Source organism: Hesperophylax consimilis, chromosome 11, assembly GCF_061612785.1.
Source record: "Hesperophylax consimilis isolate HC1 chromosome 11, BYU_Hcon_1.0, whole genome shotgun sequence".
NCBI lineage: Eukaryota > Metazoa > Arthropoda > Insecta > Trichoptera > Limnephilidae > Hesperophylax > Hesperophylax consimilis.
This window is the reverse complement of record NC_142846.1, coordinates 29,222,375-29,244,538: the sequence shown is the minus strand read 5'-3', so window position 1 is coordinate 29,244,538 and position 22,164 is coordinate 29,222,375. Positions and strand designations below refer to the sequence as shown.

Here is a 22,164-nt window from a genome sequence, read left to right as displayed (position 1 = left end):
ACTTTATATAAAGGGGATCAAATAGGTGAATTATATTCCACTTGACTTCTGACTAATGAAATATAGAGGGTTCTCATAGAATCTAAGGACTTAAAACGAGTTAAAGTTCTGCAAAAGAAGCCATCCGCATTTAACCATGTTTAAGTTAATAATAAAATAAAATAGTGAAATTACTTACTGAAATTGAAAAAAGAGGTTATGTTTTCCATCTCCTGTTGTGGCTACACTCAGCGCTTTTTTAATCAAAATATCTTTAGGCTTATGCTGCAGAATGCTCTGAATAATGTCGGTGTTTGGATAGCGATGCAAGTCATGAGCGTGGTTACTTATAAATATGTCTAATTCATTTACGAATTCCCTGTCCGTCGCTCTCTGAAATAAAGCACACAAAAATATAATAATTATTAAAAATACATGCATGTATGCATAAATTTAGATGTTACAATAAACAAATATGAAAGAAAAAAACTCAAGATGAGAGGCATTTTCAATACACATAAGAATGGTTGTACAAAAACTATTTTTTACACCTTGTAATGCGGTTTATGGTGAACAAGTTAAGAATTACATATTCAGAATCACCTACAATAAATTTAATCGATTTTGACATAATATTTAGGTATATCCATATTTTTAAATGTAAAATAAAACATGTAACATTGACTTACCTTTATAATTTTATCACTATACTGAGTCAAGTCTTGCCTAACATCTGTTGGTCCTGCCAATCGAATCTTATTCCCGATGAAAACAATATCAGAATAAAGCGAATAGAACTGATCCCACATACTATCCATATTTTGACTATTCAGCAAATGGTAACCTATATAATAAGCTATGTACCCATCATCCGGTAAGTGAGCCAATGATTTATCCAGGCAAGAATCCTTGTATCGAAGGATCAAGCTCGAATGCAGTCTTTTCATCTCTTCTTCGCTGTGGATTGACTTTAAATAGGACATGATCAAGTCGTGAATTTCATACTGATAACCTTTAAGTTCTACACTGAAATGTTCAATTGCCAGAGACTTGTTTTTGAACTGTTTCATGAGGGTTTCAGTATCACATTCCGGTACATCCATTATGATGCTCAGTGCCTTTGTGGAAACTTTCACGTTATTGTGCAACACGGCTAGGGATTTGTAAGTTTTGATTATTTTTGGATCGCTTAATGAGTTGATGCACATTTCTACGGCTAGATATGGATTTGATTGTCCGGCGGTGGGTTTAAAGTACTTCAGTCTGTGAACAATAAAATAAAACATGAATATCATTCAAAATGTCTATATACAACATCAATTCAACCTCATGCTATGAAATGTTACTAGTGGCGGCTCGTGACTTTTAGATGTAAAATATTAAATTTTTGAAATTGATTTCATTGGAGTTCCCTGGTGCAAACAAATGATTTGTAGACATTGGTCCTACTAAATATACATGGTGTCAGGTAAATAGTGGTAAAAATGGGAAATTGGCAAATCTACATCACATTTGGAGTCAATTTTTTTGTATATTTAGTAGGATTTTTTATTTGAGCGTTCATTTTGGAGTACAAAGTTGGATTTTTCAAGTCAAATTTTATCATTCGTAATGGGATATTTTTTTGTTGTTTATTATCTTTTAAAATGTGTTGAAGCATAAACCTGGCTCTAAAAGTTTTCTTTAACCCTTTAGTTTCCAAAAAAAAAAAGAAGAAAAAAAAACGCTGAATGAAAAAAATGTATTTTTTATTTTCTGTAATTGACGTAGATTCACCAGTTTCTCGCTTGTATAAATTCCAGACTTTGTGCATACATATTGCTTTTCTTCACCTTTTATTACTTCTATTTTGCAAGTAAATGATTATTAAAACATAACTTATCAATACTCAGAGCAGTGATCAGAGTAAAATATTGTAATATTTCTAACACCTGGGAAACGGCAATTCGTTAAATCATCTTTAATAACAACAAAGAGATCAATTTCAAGGTTCGAAAAATAGACCCTAAGTATTAAAATTGTAATTCTGTAATATTTCATTGCATTTCAACTCACAAGAAAAACTCCTTATTCTTTAGCTGTCGGGGGTATACGTTCCAGTGAGACTCATCGTGCTTCAGGCGCTCCTTATTGTCAGCCAGCATGCCCCCCAGCATGGCCATGAGCAGCGGCGCCCCTTTGCATGTGTTGTGGATCTTCACGGCCTGGCGTGGCAGGGCAGCCACCTCTTGCTCCACGCAGGAGGCTATGAGCTGGAGGGACTCTTGCTCCGTAAGGCTGTCCAGAACCTAGATATTGAAATTTTATAATTAAATAGGCCATCGACATACACATAATTCCAGTTTTATTGAAAAACCATGCTCAATATGCGGAGAAAACAGGAGACAGACAAAATCTTGTGTTTTGGTATTCTATTTTCCTTGGGAAGAAAACAGGAGACTGTTATTGAAGACCATGTCTTTTTTTATATACAGAGAATTCTTCATTTTGAACTGAAAATCATTTTCAATGTGCGGGGGAAACAGGAGAATGAGACAAATGTGATATAGTAGTTTTTGCTGCACTCTTTCGTTTGTTCACAAAAGTAAAATAAGCAATAGTAATTTAAAAAAACAACTCTAAAGCACCGTATTAGCGAATCCGAATAAAATTAACCGAGAATAGCTGTTTTATTGGTTCTCGTACATATAATCTTCTACCAAAACAAATACAAATGACTAAAAAATATCATACTATGTACATATTCCTGTAAATTTAGTGCAAACTTTCATGTTTCAATTTTCACTACAGTATCAACATATTTTCAAAATTTACATTTATCAATAATTACTTTAAAAAAAATAATAATAAATAAAAAACATGAAATCATGAAACTTTCTTCTTCACAACAATATTACATTATCATACTGTAACTTTAAAATTTACACCATAATCGATTGGTGTTGTATTTTATTTAATTTAAAAGTATACTTCAACTCTGATTTTATTAGTAAAAATTTGTCTTATTACCAACACAGGCAGTGCCATAGTGTGTTCCCTTTTTTATTTTATTTTGGTAAAATATTTTTTACATTTCAGAGTTATCCAGTAATGTTGGCCTCACTGGGTGGCTTACCCGTGCTGAGGCCTTCATTTTATAATATAAAAATATAATATACATCATATATTTAAAGAGAAAATAATACATTTAAAACATAATCTTGTGTGTTTGTGAGTAAATTTATTTCTTTAATTACCTTTGATTTATATTTTCCACATACAAATAAAGGGAAAAAATAAAAAAAATTAAAAAAACCTTTAAGATTCAATCTTCCAATAAAGTTGATATCATTAGAAGGAAGTATCTTATTGCTTCTGCCCTACAATTACAATCCACGCTGCTCTCCAGAATCTTTAACCCTTTGTACTCCAAATTATTTTTTTTATGGTATACCAGATACCCCATAGAGTGTAATGTAGAAAAAAATATTAAGATATGTTAAGAAATATAAGATTGTTAATAAATGAAAAATTTGCATATTCTTATCTTTATAATTTTCTAACGTGTGGTATTTTAGAATGCAGTCGCCCAAATGCATACGTGGATTGTTAGGACACGTGTCACAGTACTCACTGGTTTCCCGTCTATCACCTTTTACTGCCTTTTTCGAGCAGACCACACAGTAGCGCTTGGGACCTTTTCTTAAAATATGGAGTTTTCCATTGAGCCTGGTCTCTGATGGAGTGAGAATATTTATTGCACAGTAAAAATATATTCAAATAAAATGAATGCGTAGTTATTGTTATGTATGAAAAAGAGAGCAAAAAGCACAACCAATCGTAAGTGGGTACTGTATACAGCTGAATAGAATCATGTGTATACCTGTAAAAGACCCTTTTATTTTTTAAACAATAAAATCTATACTTATTGTATATGTCGCCGCTGCGGCGCCATCGGAGTTGAATTGACATCGGACTGTCGAACACAATGAGTTAGTCTAATTAAAATAATTACTAGACTCTCTATAATTCTAATTTGGGCTTAACACTGACAAAATAACCTAGTATAACTTACATGGACAATACTCGGGTGAAATTTGTCGACTAAAGTAGTATCTTGTGTGGTGATCATGATTTTGCAGCCGACATCAAAGGCCTCCAGGACTTTGTAACTCCTCAAATCATCAATGATCAGCAATGCCTCCCTGAAGGCCATGTCCTCAAACGCCCCCTTGAGCATGTCCTTATAGTCCTTCCAGCACAGAGAGTCATTCCCGGTTGACTGAGAGTTGGAACTCATCTCCGAGATGGCATCAATCGTACTGGCACAATCCGATGTAAACATTTTGCGATATATTCTGCAAATTAATTAAAATTTTACTACTGAAAATACAGAAGGGTCAGATCTGTACATTTACTTTAACAAACAAAAGAACAGAACAAAATTTGGATTTAAATGATATTATTAGTATGTAGTACATAAAATTTTAGTCCAAAGTTTGGTAGGGTCGCACTTAAAACGCATATCCTCTTAATAGTAATCTAATCATAACAGTAAATTTCTATTTATAATTTATTTTTGGGTGTTTCACAGAAATTCAAGTATTGTAACATTGTCATCAAATATTCTAACTGTAATGGTTCTAACTTCACTTTACCATTTAAATAGGATGTATACTTCCTATTTTAGAACAAACCTAAACATGCAGATAGAACCACATGCAAACAGCAAGGGCATACTAAATCATTGCATAAGGTTCTAACTACATTTCCCTTAATGCCATTCCAAGATAGGGCTACGTCCTATTTAAATATTTTCATTTAAAATATATTAACTAAAATACTTTACAAAAGATTGAACTTCAAAATCATAAATTGTTAAGTAGATTGTAATAATTTGTTTTTGCATATTATCCCAGAACACGATAAGGCACAGTTAGAACCTTACCCAACCGATGAACTTCACTGCACCTCGTAACAATGATCAACTGTCAGATACAAACAAAATGGTGATCGCACAAGGTTCAAAATGATGGTTGAACCATGTAAAATATATGGAAATTTAAAATGCTTGACGTTAGAACTTCGTCATAATATAATTATAAATGGAAATACAACACAGAAACAAAGGCTCTGAAAAAATATTTCAGTTATAGAAATAAGCAAAAGAAATGTTCTTCCATTCACAGATCTTTTTTTTAAATGTCAGTTAGAACCTTGTCCAACCAAGGTGGCGAAATATTGTAACATTGTCATCAAATGGCCAAACAACGCAATTTTGTTTTTTGATAGGTTCCTGTTACTAGGTCTCTTTGAGCTTTCTGTGAAATTGTGATCAGCTGACAAGCTGACATGCTTTTCTGCCGATGACAATTCATTCAGTAAATTAATCATGGTATTATAATCATAACAGTTCTAATTGAATATTTTCAACTTACACAAAATTTATTTTAATTTTGTAAAGCGCAATTGCGGTGGGGTCCACAAAAATGGAAGAAAAAAATTGCTAGTATCCGTCACAATCAAATAATGAAAAAACAAAAAACCGCGGATAACGCATCACGCTGCTCAGCTGGTTAGGTGTGTGATATACACAATTTCCGGACCCTAAACTATTACATATCTATAATCTGCTTTATTCTCCAATTTTATACATGAAATAATTTGGTTTACCATGCAAGTACTTTGTTATCATTCTTATTTTTAGCAGGATTTCAGTGTCCGACAGGAATGAGATAATAAAATTGGGATTATACCTAATTAATGACTAATAATTACTGAGAATGATTAGATTAAAAAATAAAGATAAGCAAGTAAAACAATAAAATTATGTTAAACAACATTATTTAGCCATGATAGATTAGTAGTGAAAAACTCATGGAAATGTTTTCATTTTAGTAAAAGTTTCGAACAGTTTGACATATCGCTGTCAGCTCTATTATAACCTCTCCCTCTCTCTCATAAATGACATGTGTACAGAGGAGCTCTCAGTAGTACCTTGATGTTGAATTATTACATTTTTTAAATTAGTCATTTACATCCTATAAATCCACATTCAGATGGAAGTAAAAAAAATGTTATTTACTTTTTACTCCCGCCTGAACGCGGTTAAGACTCAGTTGTTTGAACCTTCGTCACGTTTGATCAACGATTATCAGTTTTATTTTACATTTGAACAATCCCCGTTAAGCGTTGATTCTTGGCCTATTTCAGCATTTGATTTAATTTTCAGCCAACAACCGTCAGCATGCTTGACGGTTGATCAAACAAACCTGCTTAAAATTTAAACTAAGCTGATTGGCTTAGAATCGTTATTTGAAGTGCCAAAAGTGAAATGTTACGGGGTTTCAAACAGGCTTAAGTAAAAAGATTAGTAAAGTGCTTCACACATGTGTATACCTTGACTGCAGCATGACGATCTGCTCATCCGAATTACAATCCCCCACGTTAATCCAAAACACATTGCCAAGGAATGCGTTGACGATTAGTGAGGGGTCTGTCCTAAGTGCACTTATCGCTAACGAGGATTTCCCGCTTCCCGGCATTCCGTGCAAAACTAACATACTGTGTCGCTTTAATTCGCCCAGGTGATTGCTAATTTTTTTTTCCTATTGAAAACATAAATATTAGTCAGTGTTAGAGTTACAACATTCTTTACAGTATATGTACATAATAGTTGATTTGTTAAACATTATAATATGTTTTTATTCACAAGTGTAGTTTTTCAACAATAGAATCAAATGAAAATGTGCTTTGTCATTTTGCAATGGTCTTGTGTGCTAAGACTATTTCTAATATTTTATTTTGCAGTGGTCTTGTGTTCTAAGACTATTGCTAATATTTCATTTTGCAATGGTCTTGTGTGCTAAGACTATTGCAAATATTTCATTTTGCAGTGGTCTTGTGTGCTAAGACTATTGCTAATATTTCATAAAACATTTCACATATGAATGTAGATGCAGTAATCAGTGCTGGTGACTATTTTCTTCCCAGTGGAAAGAATATATTCATAATGCATTAAAAAATATACATTCCCATACATAGTATTGCCCGGGTGATGGAGACAACCTTTCAGATTCAAATAGTTGCTTGAAATTGTTTTAGCTGTGTTCAGTGACCAGATTTATTAGAATAATGTCATCATAAAATCCTTTTTTGGACTTATTTGGAAAAAGAAAGAATTTAAATTTTCAATACTAATAATAAACGTTTACATGGGAAGAGAAATTTGATGCAACTTTCTATTGATCATCCATTGGTTTTGAAATGTCATACATAACATTAGCTTTAGCTCATAGAATAACGTAATTTTGTTTATCTTTGATTATCATGTTTGTGATAAAAAAAAGTGACAACAACCTTAGTAGTTAACAAAAGTATTCATAAATAATAATGCAATCGCATTTTTATCACTCAATTCTGATAAAAAGCTAAACTTCCATCATAATACATTATGAGCAAGGATAAACAAAGTGAATGAAAGAATAATTCCCCAAATGCAATAAACCAGCGTTAAAAAAAATTTAATAAACTTCTAGAAAAATTACTGTTTTAAAATTAAAGTTTACTGTAATTTATGTAATGCATAGAGGGACTAAAATTTTACTGAAAGGGGCCGTTCAAGTATTATGTAAGCACTATAGGGGGGCAGGGGGGTCTTTGCTTTGCTTATTTTTGATGACATGGGGGGTGGGGGGGTCGAGATAGTGATTACGTCAGCACTGCTCAGCAATAGTTATTTTTTTACACATTTGCAACCCACACATTGTCTATGTTTGAAAACCGAATACATATTCGGGGATTCCCACAAATAATTAATATGTTTAGGTACTCGCTTAAAAAACAGAATACATTAACAGAAAAATGCATATAGGTACCAATTTTTACGTAAGCATGGGAGGGGGGGTAAGAGCTTTGCTTACTTTTGGTGACAAGGGGGAAGAGGGGGTAAATAATTGTAATAAATCTGCTTACGTAATACTTGAACGGCCCCAAAGGCATTTTATTACTATCTGAATAAGTAATGTTGCAATGCTCTAAAGCATATCATAAAAAATAAAAAAATTCATTATGGGTTAATTTTAAAAATTTGTCAATCGTGAAGTGCAAGCAGTGAATTAAAAATTGTTAATATAAATTACATAAATCAATTAACGTCACCAATGCATGATTACAACAAGAATGTTATCATGAAAGACAGAAAAAAATTATTGATGCAGCAAAATTTAATTAGTGACCTTGACTCCCATTGTCCATGTGCTGCAAAATTTATTTTTTAACATTAAAGATTTTCCAAAACAAAAATTTTTCAAACCTCATTGAACATGAGCATTCATGCAGATTTAACACCCAATTTGTATTTTATCTTGTACTCACCAAATCCAGTCTCTGAACATAGTGAATTGGGAGTCTTGGTACATCTCCTCTACTTAACCCGTCCTCAAAGGATTCCTTAATGATGTCTCGAGGAACTGAAGAAGTCTCCCCAATTTGCAATAGCTTCCACAGCCAGTCGTAGTGTTTCTTCAAAGAGTCCACAAATATATCAAACGCCGTGTTGCCATTTCTGGTCAACATATCCAGTAATACAGATACTTTGTCTGCTCGTTTCGACTAAAATATAAAAGTTTTATTGTTTATTTCATCGATAATGCTCCGAGGGTCGTTGGTTTCAATCAAACTTAGTGACAATTTAGTTCTCATTAAAGCCATCAAGAATATGGTTAAATACCCCCGAATCAGATGATTCTTTCTTTAAAATTTCAAAGGAAACTTACCAAATCGAAAATGTATCGAAAGTCATCTGGTTGCAAGGCCTGACTGGAAATCAGGCTGTCTATTATGTCATCCACTTCGAGATCTTGTACAATACTCTTTCTATGCACCTGCAGTAGGTGCCTTCTGATGTTATCCATCCTTCTATAAAATAAATTTAAAAAACATACTTATTACTAAACAGAATTAAAATAGGTAAAATCAGAAAAATAGCAATGAGATGGCAAGATTTTCTTCAACATGCTGTCTATGAATGAAGAATACTGCATAAATGCTAAAAATATAATTGGTCAGGACATATTACATATAATATGTAATATATAAAATTCCTTTCTGACCAAAAATCTCATACTTGGTGTTTAATTTGGTTTTTGTACATGTACATAAAATCACTTGAATCAGAAAACAATGTTACTCGACAGGTATCAGACTAGGGCCGGCCCTGAGCTAAACGGCGCCTGGCGCAGCAAAACCTCAAAGGCTCTGTGTTAGGTATTATCAGCGTCTTGGCTCCTTGGTAAGTCGGCGCCTGGAGTGGCCTGCTCCGATTGCGCCTGCACAGGGCCAACCTTGTATCAGACATTAATATCTACCAAATACTATATAATGCCCACGGCAAGAAAGCATAGATAAGTGATGGAGATAGTTGGGCAATATGTCACACAAAATATTGATGATTTAGTGCTGTGTGGAAGTGGAAAAATATGAGCAAAAATCGATTTTCTATTGAATTCCATGAAACACATGAACTGTTTATTCACGGACGATAATATTATATGAGGTGATCATTAAGTACCTACTCACGTGCATATTACTATATATATGTGTATACTTTATAATCAGACTTTTGCAGCATGTTTAGGATGATTAAAAATAATAAATCATCGATAAATAAAACATGCAATTCAAATTTAATTTTATCGGAATTAATATAATATTAAAAACAGGGTTTTGTTTTTAACTCCAATTAGCAGTGGCGTGCACTGCGTGAGAGTTGAAAAGCTGTGCCTAATAGCGATGAGTAAATTCCTGGAAAATTATTTTTGGGGAATATTGTGGGAACTTCTTCTCCTCTCATTCCCTAAAAAGACCCTCCACACAATTGAATTTTGTCTCCCTTGAAGTCACAAGACACAATTGTATATGTTTTGCCCAAGTTCACCTTGAAAGCTCATAACTTTTCTCTTTTGGAGATATTGAAAAACTAATTTAACTGATGTATTAAATCTTTAAATATAATAAATTTTCATAAAAAAAATTAAAAATTAAAAAATTGGAGTCAATCTCATTTAGAATGACTACTTTAGCAAAGGTCAGGGAATATTCCCTGGTGCACATCACTAGTGCCTACCCTAAAACAAAAAAATAGAAGAATTTTGATCGAAATGTATTCGATTACGCATGTGTTTTTGTGTATCTATAGTATATAGATGTCACCTGTGACAGGTAAAAACATGCTTTTTTGAAAAACAGTGCCGTTTAATAAATATGATTTTTTAGGAAAACAGCGCCATCTGTTGGACGTAGAAACGATAGCAACACGCGCTATTGTTTCTCTATCTGCACAGACAGACTAAGCTACACCAACGCTTGGCGGGTATAGCTAGTTTGTGAATATTTTTTATGACACTATTATTCTACATAGATAAATAGTTTGATATATGTGAGAAATTTACACTTTTTCAAATATTCAATGGACAGTGCATACCCAAACTTGAAAACTACACATAGTCTACCTTTGGTAATATATCTATGCACTCCACTGCCAATTAGGAAGCCATGCTCAAAACAATGGCCGAGAAAATCAAAGCAAACGGATATGTGAATAAAAAACAATCATCGCAAGGAGAGAATTCACCAGGACATTATGTATGTATTACAATATCACATGCATACTGATCAGAAATATTCATGTTCAGACTGGGTCCAAGGTCAATAAGATAAAATGATATAACATTATTTCATTTATATTCCAGTCACATAACGGCAATGGTGTAAAATATTAATTTGCAAACGCTGAATATTTTTTAATACAAAACTGTACATAAAACCGAGTTTGTGAAATTGCATAAAACCCATCAATATTTTTTTTTTAAATTAACTTAGCTAATAGAAACGTTGAACTTTGGCACCTGGAGAACCTTCTAAGTGGAAGGAAATCTATCTATATAAATAAAAATGTAAATGTTCATTTGTTCGAAATCTTAAATCTCCGAAAGACCGATTGCTTTGAAATTTTGACACAACATTACATTCAAATACGAATGTTATTATATACCTATATTATCCAGATGTCACCTGACAGGTAAAAACTTTTTTTTTTAAACAGCACCATCTGTTGGACGTAAAAGCAACATGCGCTATTGTTTCTGAATCTGCACGGAAAAACTGAGCCACAGCAAAGCGTGGCGGGGTGCAGCTAGTCTAAGAATAATTTTGGAAAGTACTTGACTATTGAGATCTGGTTACTAAATATGGCTAAAGCCGTTTTGATTGATTGTAAGTGGCGGTTTCTCACTAGGGCAATACTAATCATATTCAGTGAGGTCGTCTTCTAAAACAAAATTTCATATTTTTGCAAATGTATTATATTAATTAGAGCATGCTGGGACATTAAAAAAATGTGAATAAGAAAATAAGAAGAACCATTAAAATGGCCACCATCTTGAACCCAAATTTACAGGCAGACAAAATGCAAACGGTCATGCAAACGGGATGTTTATTATATTATCAGTTTAAAAATGCTTGGTCAAAAAACTTTAAAAGTCGGTTTAAAAGTCAAGTCGAATATTATTCTTCTATCTGGTCCCCTCACTTTGAAATCCATTCCGATTCCATCAAATGAATTCAGCATAAATTTCTAAGATATATTAACTATAAACTCGGTCTACCAATAGAAACTATAAATTACAACCACTGAAAGAATATATAAATTACAACACAGTAAAGAATTAAAATTATTAAAACTCTCAGAAAGAATACTCGTTTCCGACTTGACTTCTTTATTTTAAATTGATAAAGGAATTATAGACAGCCCTGATTTATTGAGCCTAATCACCTTCAACATACCAACTAGAATTATTCGATCGAAAACTCTTTTTAATTGCAACAAAAATATCAGGACCGACTCATTTAGATACTCACCTGTACCCGGATTACATGCAGTTGGCAATAATTTCGCAGAAATTGTAGATGTGTTCAACGGCACGGAATATAGTTACAAGAAGGCTATAGTAACTACCTCAATAATATTAATAAGTAAGCTAATCATAATACTATTCTGCCTATATAGCAAACTTTTATTTCTTAATTACTCTTGCACTAAACTATTATGTATATCGAATGTTTGTAAAAGACCGTATCGGTGTAAAATATATGTATAAATAAATAAACATTATTATATGGAGTGGCGTAGCCATAACATTCAAAAGTGAAGAATTTAAAAAAAAAAAATTTCGGTACCAATTTTATCACTTTTCTGATATGGTACGTATTTCCAATTGTGAAAATGATATGTTCATTGAACTTGAATAATGTTTTGCACTACACAGGAATATTTTACATTACTAACCAACACACAAACCACCGTTTATGTTTTGATAGATAGAGAGGATGAAATGCCACACAACACTGTCGTGGGCCGCACTGCTTAGTTCATCCCTATTCATACATCTCCTCACAAATATTCTTCTGTTGTTCCGAAATTAGACATGACCCTACATAAGAATTTGATTAATTTGATTGTGCCATATCTGCTTGGAGTGTCCCTGACTTCTTACATTTACTTGCGTGCCCTCCTTTCTCCGTCCGGTCTTGTTAGCACTTGGCCAGTTTTTGGAATCACTAACCCAGAATGAAAACTTATACCGTTTTGTCAGAGCTTGTCTTAAAAATAATTCCTCAATTCTTAAGAAGTCCACCACCTTCACTTCACTCCACTTAGGTATACTGCCGTGGTAAGTAAAAAAACAGTGTCTTCCTTGAGAGCCTCAAGGAAGCTACTGTGTTTTTACTTTATATAAGCAAAATATTATCAACCGATTTAACATAGCGGCAGTTAAGCCAATTGGTTAAAAAGCATATTATTAATCATTAGTCATTATTAAAGATTTTTAAATGAATAAGTAACAAATTTTCACATCAGCATGTATGAGAGGGAAAATGTTTATGATGACTCCAGTCTTGGCCAAATGATAAAGCAGGAATACAAACATTTTGTGACCAAATAATGGCACGCAGAAATGAACACGGAAATTCAACAATTTTTTGTGCAGGGGCTGATATTAATATGAATTTTTTTTACATGAATAGAGTTTTAACTGCCTGGAGCTAGTGGGACTATGGCATCCCCAATTGGGGTATGTTGTAAAACTGAACAGAGAGAAGAGGAGAAGGAGATGGTGAAGAAGAAGTCAGAAAAAAAATCTGGTCACTAAACAAGGCTAAAGCCATTTAAAGCAACTTTTTGATTTTAAATAGTGGTCTTTCATCAGAGCCATACTGAGAGTATCTGGAACTATCCAGATATGATATGGATATCACTCTCGAACGTGCCGCAAATATACTGTATATTAATTGAATGTGAAATGTTCATATTAATTAAATTTACTTGCGCACGCCGGGATATGAACAAGAATGAAAAAGCGTGCTATGTGGAATTGTAATAATCCAAACACAGCAACAGTAATGTTACAGCACAAGAACTTGGACACAATCCATTCAAATTAGTATTCATTTTTAAAATCTTGTTCAAAGTTGAATGCCTTTCTAAACAACTTTTAACTATTATTTAATTTTAACGGGTTAAAACAAAAACAGCTGAAATGTTTGATGAATGAACTGAAAAAAGCATGATAAAATCGATGGGTCAACGTAAAGCAGTTCCAAAAAATCATTTATATTACAAGTGAAAACTTTATCTTCATTTCATATCCTGAATAATTTATTCTGAATATCGAAGTCGTCAGAATAATTCATGACCACACCATGAAATAAAACTCCAAAGTTCACTCCCACAAAGTAAAAGATTTTTTGATAAACTTCTTTATGTAGGGTCTATCGAAGTAATTGAATTTTTTTGTACCGAATGGAAAATGAGGAGTTGTTTCGCCAATGAATGTAACAGCGTCGACGAAACCTCCAAGGTCGGTCAAATGAAGAAGTCGTGGTGCTGTTTTATATATGCCTGAAAAAATATTTATAATTATCTTTTAAAGGTGGCCTGGATTTTATATCTATTTTGAAAATTATGGGAAAATAATAATAAATGAACCAAGGAAGTTGCAGTATCTTCTTAGAATTTCTCATAGGATGGTATTAAATGTACTGGAAATTTATATGGGTTTTATCACAAAGGTATTGGCCTTGGTGAGAGATGTTACACATTGTAGGTAACAACATCTGAAGTCAGCCAACCCTTCTCTTCCCATACACCACCATTTCTCACAATATTTCCTAAATTAATGATGCCATAGTTTTACTAGCTGGATTTAAATTTTTCATGGTAGTAAAAGAACAAAAGTATTTATTGGATTTTGAGGTAGCAGAATGGAGAAAAAATCATTAAACGTTATTTAAAAAAAAAAGTACTAATACTATACAGGGTGTATCGGAACTTACCCGACAAACTTTAACCAGCTTTTCCTTAGCACATTTGGAGTAAAAAATGTTATGGGCGCTTTGCTGTCCGGTAACATTTTTTTTCAATTAAAAAAAAAAAATTATAAAATAATCCACACTCCGTCACTGTCATTGTTTCTCGTGTTCAACAGCTGTTATTAGTAAGTGTGTCAAAAAGCGTGTTCGCTCTTTCATACACACTAAATAATAATAGTTAAAAATGAGACGAATGGTGCCATGTAGTGATGTATAAATTCCCGGGAATTTATTTCTGGGGAATATTCCCGGGAACATTCCCGGGAATATTCCCCTGGACGGGGAATTTCGGGAATTTTGATTTTAACAACATAATACCTCAAAAAGAATAATATTTATTAAATAAAAAATAAAATATACACACATATGGTACATATAGAGCAGGATAGATCCATAAAAACTATTCCCATATATATAGGAATAGGATCCAAGAAAAAAATAACAAAAAAAACAACGATCAAAATTATTTTAAAGTGAGTAGTATCTCTATATAATTGTATACTGTACAGTATTAGGAGCCTATATACACTTTATGCTAGTAAACGGTATATATAAAAAATCAATCGTAAAACTGTAAAAATGACACAACTTTACAGATCGTTACTGTTCATCTGATGATACCGATTGGACAATGACACTATCAACTTCGCTTCCACTTTCACCTTCATATTCTTCTTCTTCATCTGACCCGGACGAAGTTGTTGCCAACTCAGGATTATCTACGTTTTCTTCTTCCTCAGCACAGTCAATTGGATGTTTGCGTTTGCGAGTACCAGATAGGTTTGAAACGTTATGATGCGAAGCAATCTGCTCATCCGTGGAAGAAAGGGTTTTCTTGGGAGCAACTTGAGAGCCTCTCTCTGAGGAAAGAAGTTTCCAATTATGTGCCACAGATGTTATTTTCCCTGCTCTTTGAGTTGTTAGACGATTCCTCCATGTTGTATGAATGCAACTAAAGGTGCTACAAGATCTCTCAGTGGCTGCTGAAGTAATGGGAGCAGTCAATATTCTTATGGCAACCTGTGACAAATCAGAACATTTGCACATCCCCTTTCACCAGGTCACTGGCGTGATTTTATTGACACACTTCCATAGGAATGCCTTGCTCCATGATTCTTCGTTAGCCCTATAATTGGCTAAATCAACAAGAACATTTGCACTATCAACAGTCTCCACATGACTTGCTACTTGGTCAATGAATTCAAGTGCTTCAAGTTGCTGTGCGTGGCTTAGCAGATGTCCTTGGGAACCTGGATCTAGTAGGGCAGCAGCCAGATGTATTGCAGCAATAGCAAATTCTTTGCGCTGCACCGCCTTTTCCAGTATTTGCTTCTCTTCGGTATGTGACAGTAGAGACGCTGGAAGAGTTTTACTTAGACTGCTCTCAATATCCTCAAAAGCATACAATACTTTGTGTGTTAGTGGATCGTCTCCCTCTAGCTGTGTAATCCAGGAAACAATTGGTAGCAGAACATCGGCTAATGATGTCACTCTTGTCCAGTAAACATCATCGTCCAACAGGCTGTTCTTCATATCACGAGGTAAAGATGAGGCAGCTTCGATTATTGCAAATGTTTGCAGGCTTACTTTACATGCTAACACTCAATAAAGCATCCAAGAGAAGTGTAGAAACCATTTTATTAAAAATAAAATAAATTCCCCGTTTTCGGGAATTTATTTCAGGTCGGGGAATATTCCCGGGAATATTCCTGTTCCCGGGAATATTCCCCGGGGAAAATTCCCGGGTCTACATCACTAGTGCCATGCCATTTCGTTGTGATTGTAAAAGCGCGCCAATGTAGGTACGTACGTATATTATTCAACGAAACTCAAATAAAATATTGCCAGATGGGTTTTCAAACTGTGACAAAGGATAAAACAGTGGTGACATGTGGTGAAAATATGAATGATAAATTTTTTATTAAAAAAAAATGTTACCGGACAGCAAAGTGCCCATAACACTTTTTACTCCAAATGTGCTAAGGAATAGCTGGTTAAAGTTTGTCGGGTACGTGCCGATACACCCTGTATACTATACTATAAGCACCGTGAATTTAACTATCCCGCAGCCATGTGGGGCAGTAGGTAGTACTGAAAATTACTATCCTCCTTAAATTAGCTTAAATACTTGACATATCATTTTAGTATTTTACGTATTCCTGCACAAATACATAAGTTACCATTAATAATTGACTGAATAATTGGGATTTCTATAGTTTAAAAGCCCATAAGACAGAAAAATGTATGGAGTCGTCGGAAGACACAGTTGGTTACAGACGTTTTGTTTGGCATCTTGGCCTGTCAAGAGTTAACAAACAAAAACATTACATTGTTACTGTTACAGCTATTATAACTGTAATGAGTGTTTTTACATAAATTATGCTGTAAATCTAAATAGGTAAATTACGCATTACACCTTATTTATAATACTTGCACATCACACAACCTTATTACGATACTATTTTTTCACAAACTTTAGCTCGTATAAATCAATATATTTTTTGTTTAATTTTTTATATATTTATTGTTTTTTTGTAAAATTTCTGTACTCTGCTTACTTCATAATATGCGCAAGTTATTTAAATAACACATTGTTTCAACTTAATTACTACAAGAAACAACTATTTACGCCAGGGGAGACCTTAAAAGAAGCATTAAAGTTCCAATTTTTTTCAAAGTTATTTATTTTTACCGTGTTTTTACCATTTATACACTGTTTTTTCTTTTTAGTATGATGTGACATTTGCCGAAAAGTTTCGCTTAATCTAAATGCGCAAAAATTATTTAAATAACCAAAACTAAGAAACTAATAACCTGTTTGGGCATGTTTTTCCCTCTCCCCCAACGTAAATAGTTATTTACTGTAGTAATTATGTTAAAATTTCAGTAATTTTAATGTATTTAGAATTAAGAAATTTTACCAAAAAAAACTGTTAATACCATTATAATAGTAAAATTACTTTCTTTTTATCTTTGTAGAAACTAATTTTTGGAGATTTGAACATGAATGAATCATGGAAATAAGAGTAATCTACAAAAAGATATCAAAGATTTGATTACAAAACGGAAATAAAATGAAATTCAGTTCAATCAAGATTTCAGATTACTCACCAGATAATTGAATTATCAGGAAGGTCAATTCACTGATAATGATAATCCTACAATGTACTTAGATTTGTATGAGTCAATAAAATTGATAACCCTAAAATATTCTGGCTACAATGCAATATCCACTTTCTATCAAGACTCATACATTTAATATTAAACTTCCGATTTAGTTGTCCGGGTTAAGTCTTCCCCAAAGGAAAAACTTAACCCTTCCACTCACTTTTCCACTAATCCATCCATCTAGTCAATCAACATTATGTAAGTGCATTATATAAGCAAAATAAATACAAAACAATACAAGAACAACACGTCAAATCACCAGAGATCAAATGGGAAAATAATTCACCGTCTCCAGATATTTTCATATCAGAGGGTTCGGCTCGGTAGAACTTCTAACAGGGCCTATAAATCCTACTGATCCCTCAACAAAAATATTTAAAAAATCTTTTGTTATCCTACATGTATTCAAAATGACCGACTTTTGCATCTTTATATATAATTTTTTTGATAGATCTAATACGCCTAAATTTTTAATTTGAGAGCTAGGTATAATGCCAGTAGCCGAAATAACGAATGGTAATATTTTTATAGTCTGAGAATGCCAAATTCTTTTTATTTCATTTCCTAAATCTGTGTATTTTCTTATTTTTTCACTAACAGATTTTTGAATATTACAGGAATTTGGAATAGCGACATCAATGATATAAGTTATTTTTTTAATTTTGTCATGTAAAACTATATCGGGTCTATTATGACTAATCGCTCGGTCTGTTAGTATAGTTTTATCATAATATATTTTATAAAATTCGTTTTCTAAAAATGAATTATTAAAAAATTATTATTATTATTAAACTATTATTATTATTATTATTATTATCAGTTTGTTATTATGAGTGTCAATTCAAATAATATTGAGTAGACAAAATTGAGCAAATTTATCTATTCCTCCTAAATTTGCTTTTGCAATATATTGAGTAGAGTTAACTACAGGGCCGTGGCGTAATTAGAGCAGTCCGCTAAAGGCTAACGCTGAGACGCCAAGGAGCTGATAATACCTAACATCTAATACAGCGCCCTTGACGTTTTTACTAGCGCAAGGCTCCATTTGGCTCGGGGCCACCCCTGGGTACCGACATAAAACAACTGCTAAATCACAGAAAAAAATCAACATTGTTGAAAGAGATAACTAAACAGTTTTTAAATATGAAAACATTCACTGAAAAAGAAAATTAATATTAAGGAAAATAAAATAGGACTAGAAGTTTCATTCAAAATTACTGAATTTGAACACATCCAAAAGTTAACCTGACATTAAACTTTAAAACAATGCGGGGAAAACAAACACGCTTACATAAATAACTAGCTATTGAAAAATATACTTATTAACATATCACCATGAAAGATTAATAATCATTATGAAAGTAATTCAATTTTAATAATTTAAATGTATTTAAAGAAAATAACAATCACTTCCACCTCATGCATATTTATAAAACAATTATTTGAAAAATTTGAAGGTTTACACCTTTTTGCAATGTTATTAAAAAATGTCTTCCTTCGTTATAAATTTTGTTGACAAACTCCAATTTTTAAGTCAACAGTTTACAGCAGGGGTGCCCAGACCGCGGGTCGCATGCAGTCCGCGAGCGTACTTCAAAAGTATTGATATAAATTATAATGACAGTTTGAAATTCTCGCCTCTCAAATTATGAACCATTTCTATCATTGTCTTAGCAAAGAAAAATATCCATTATTGGTGGATAACGTGTGGAGGATTATTTGGGTCAACCTATATAATATGCGAGCAAACATTTTCAATTATGAATATAAACAAATCTGAATACTTAAATATTATAGCTATTGGAAGTTTATTTTCAATTAAAAAAATCCCACATTTAAATATTAATACACAATGTATGAAACAGTTAATGATATTTTAATAATTAAAATAGATGAAAGTTGTATATACACACATCTATGATTAAATTTTGTTGGCAAAAGTAACAAAAAATACTCACTGTTGACAATGTCAACAAATTCACTATAACAGGATTTATTTAGTAACAGGAGTTCATAAACTTGAACAGGTGATAAGTGCACTAACTGAAGTTATAGTTATGTAAACAAATGTTAGGTGAACATGAGTCAACTTGTTTGTCAGGTGCTCAATATTGTTTACACTTTACATCAAATTCTAGCTACTTGTGATAGATAAGGTACTCAATGATAACTTATAGAATGCATGGACAAAAGATTTGTAGTAAAATAAGATTATGGGTGCATTGAAGTCAAATTGGATATTATCATGATTACATAATTGTTGAGTTATTAACTCTCATTACGAATTTAATCACAAATTTACAAAAATCTACAACCTCTCTCCATGGCTATAAATGTATTGATAAATGTTTTGTTTTGTAAATTTTTCATTTCATATTCCTTTCTTACAAATTTAATTTACTTATTCCTTATTAAGCTGCCTCAGTAGAGGTAAAATCACAAGGAGGAAACCCATAATTGATTTTATTTTGGCTATATAATACTTATGTAAAAACTGAAATAAATGTAAATTGTCGATTTCCCGAAAATTATTAAATTAAAATATAAAAAAACAAAACGTTATTCACTTGTCTTCAGGGCGTCAAGGTTATGGCTGTGCAGGGAGTATTTGTAAATAGAAAGGATTGAGTCAGGGTCTTGAAGAGACCCTGCTGTAGGAGCGACAAAATGTAAAATTTGGCCAGCCGTATCAGTCAATCATAAGAAACAAGTTTAAAAAGATGCTGGATATGAATTTGACGTGACTCTCGACTATGCACCACAAAGGGATCAATGATGCTAGTTCGTCAGATCCTTCCAAGACACCAGTCATACAAAGCAGTACTTCGATCTATCGTCCATGCTTTAACAAATACTACCGTCTGTTAAGTTAAGTAAATAATAAATAAATGATTATCTATCAGACAGGATGCCAAATTTAAAAATAAAAAAATTATAAATATCATTTAGTGCTGAGTGTGATGGGATAAAATTATAAAACAAGTTAAAACTTAAGTTTTGATGATCGAAAATTCGTACAGAACCCGTCAATAATTTCATGCGACTCAGACAAAACCATGTCCTTATAGTTAAGTTCATTAGCCTTTTGTTGTCAGAAGTCAATTTTATAACAGAGATATAAAACGATTGCTAATTCTTTATAGCTGTGGTGGGATATAAGGTGTATTCAAAACATTATTAAGATGGACGTAATTCAAAGGAAGTGAGATAATAATATTACTTCCCCTTCAAGTACCTAGTCTATATTTAGATAAAAGAAACAGGAGACGAAAATATATGCGATAAATTGCCTTAATTCACGTGAAACATTAACTGGCTACAGCCAATTTTATAAATAAAATATGTCATTTTTTCCAACATATTCAATTTTTTCATAAAGTAATACGTTTTTGTATTTAAAAAAATAACTTACACTGTTGTGGTGACTTAACCTTCAAGTATGCGAGTAATTTCTTTTGTGTTGACAAAAAATAAAACATATTCTGACGCAAACACACAGAAATACATTAAAAAATACGTGTTATCAAGAATAGATTCCTTTCTATCAAGTTATGTTTAACTATAACATGCATCTCATTTATTTAACATTATCACAACCCGTCACAAACAAAACACAAAAGTTTTGATAAGAAATGACTTGATAGATGACTCAAGAGTACACAGACAATATTATTTTCATAAAACATCGTTCATTCTTTATGGCCATCTAAAGCTGGTTATTCACCTTTACACTTGCTCCGACAGCCACTTGTTAAAATAATTTAGTGATGGGAAAATATACAATTCCGTATCCTAAACATTGTAATAATCGGTTGATGTTTTCAATGAATGGCTTGGACACAGTCGATTTTTAATATAAAAAAACAACCGACGTCAAAATTGGTTTCTAAAACATGTTACATTAATATGATTAACATACTCGTAGCTTCTTTGGTTGGTAGATTTATTTATTAAGACATACAAAGTACCATAAGATACAGTTGAGGATATTTTTAGTTATTAAATAGTTGTAATACCTATTACGTTTGTCCATATAATATCATTTTGTAATTTCGCCTGAGATTGTTCTGAAAACTAATGATTTTAAGTTAAAATCAATGAAATGAAGTTTAGATTTAAGTATGAGTAGGTAATAGTTATAAAATATAGATAATATCTTAATTAAAAATTTGACAATTAGCAAAGAATAATTGCGTTATCCCAGTTTCCAGAGGATATCAAATCATATTAGGTAGTACGTAACACAATGTACCGCGGGAATAATATTTCGTTTGTCCAGTCATCAGGAATATTTTTGACGTTTCTCGGAGTTGGGAATCGATTTACGTTTTCGAGTGAATTCTGACCGTTGATGTGAGTGATTTTTATATCGATGAATTCCGATCAATGAATGTTTCTAATGATTTTCAAAACAATTGTCTCAGACTGTGTGATGATTTTTGACAAAATCTATTCGTCCACGATAATGAATCGAAATATTTCGAAAAGATCAAGTGGACTATCGATTGTGCCCATCGCTAATCTATGGTTAAAGATTGTCGAACTCTAAATTCTATGCAATTTTATGATGATTCTATGGCTATAATGAAATGTCAAACAAATCAAAAG

At 32.5% G+C, this 22,164-nt stretch overlaps 1 protein-coding gene across 2 annotated transcripts in view; it reads right to left on the bottom strand.

The window, feature by feature from the left end:
- The window catches only part of Dark (Death-associated APAF1-related killer), a 36,267-nt gene extending 15,115 nt beyond the window's left edge, over positions 1-21,152 (bottom strand). Inside the window, exons 1-9 of one of the 2 annotated variants that reach the window (XM_089637415.1) lie at positions 20,969-21,152; positions 13,817-13,918; positions 8,736-8,877; positions 8,335-8,571; positions 6,358-6,566; positions 4,034-4,316; positions 2,035-2,267; positions 669-1,242; positions 179-372 (exon numbers count right to left, since the gene is read on the bottom strand). In XM_089637415.1, coding sequence (XP_089493541.1) covers positions 179-372; positions 669-1,242; positions 2,035-2,267; positions 4,034-4,316; positions 6,358-6,566; positions 8,335-8,571; positions 8,736-8,873 — 1,868 coding nt within the window. In that variant the 5' untranslated portion in view covers positions 8,874-8,877; positions 13,817-13,918; positions 20,969-21,152. The remainder of the gene's footprint in view (positions 1-178; positions 373-668; positions 1,243-2,034; positions 2,268-4,033; positions 4,317-6,357; positions 6,567-8,334; positions 8,572-8,735; positions 8,878-13,816; positions 13,919-20,968) is intronic. The other variant, XM_089637414.1, reaches the window with a different exon arrangement.
- Between the last annotated feature and the right edge of the window lie 1,012 nt (positions 21,153-22,164).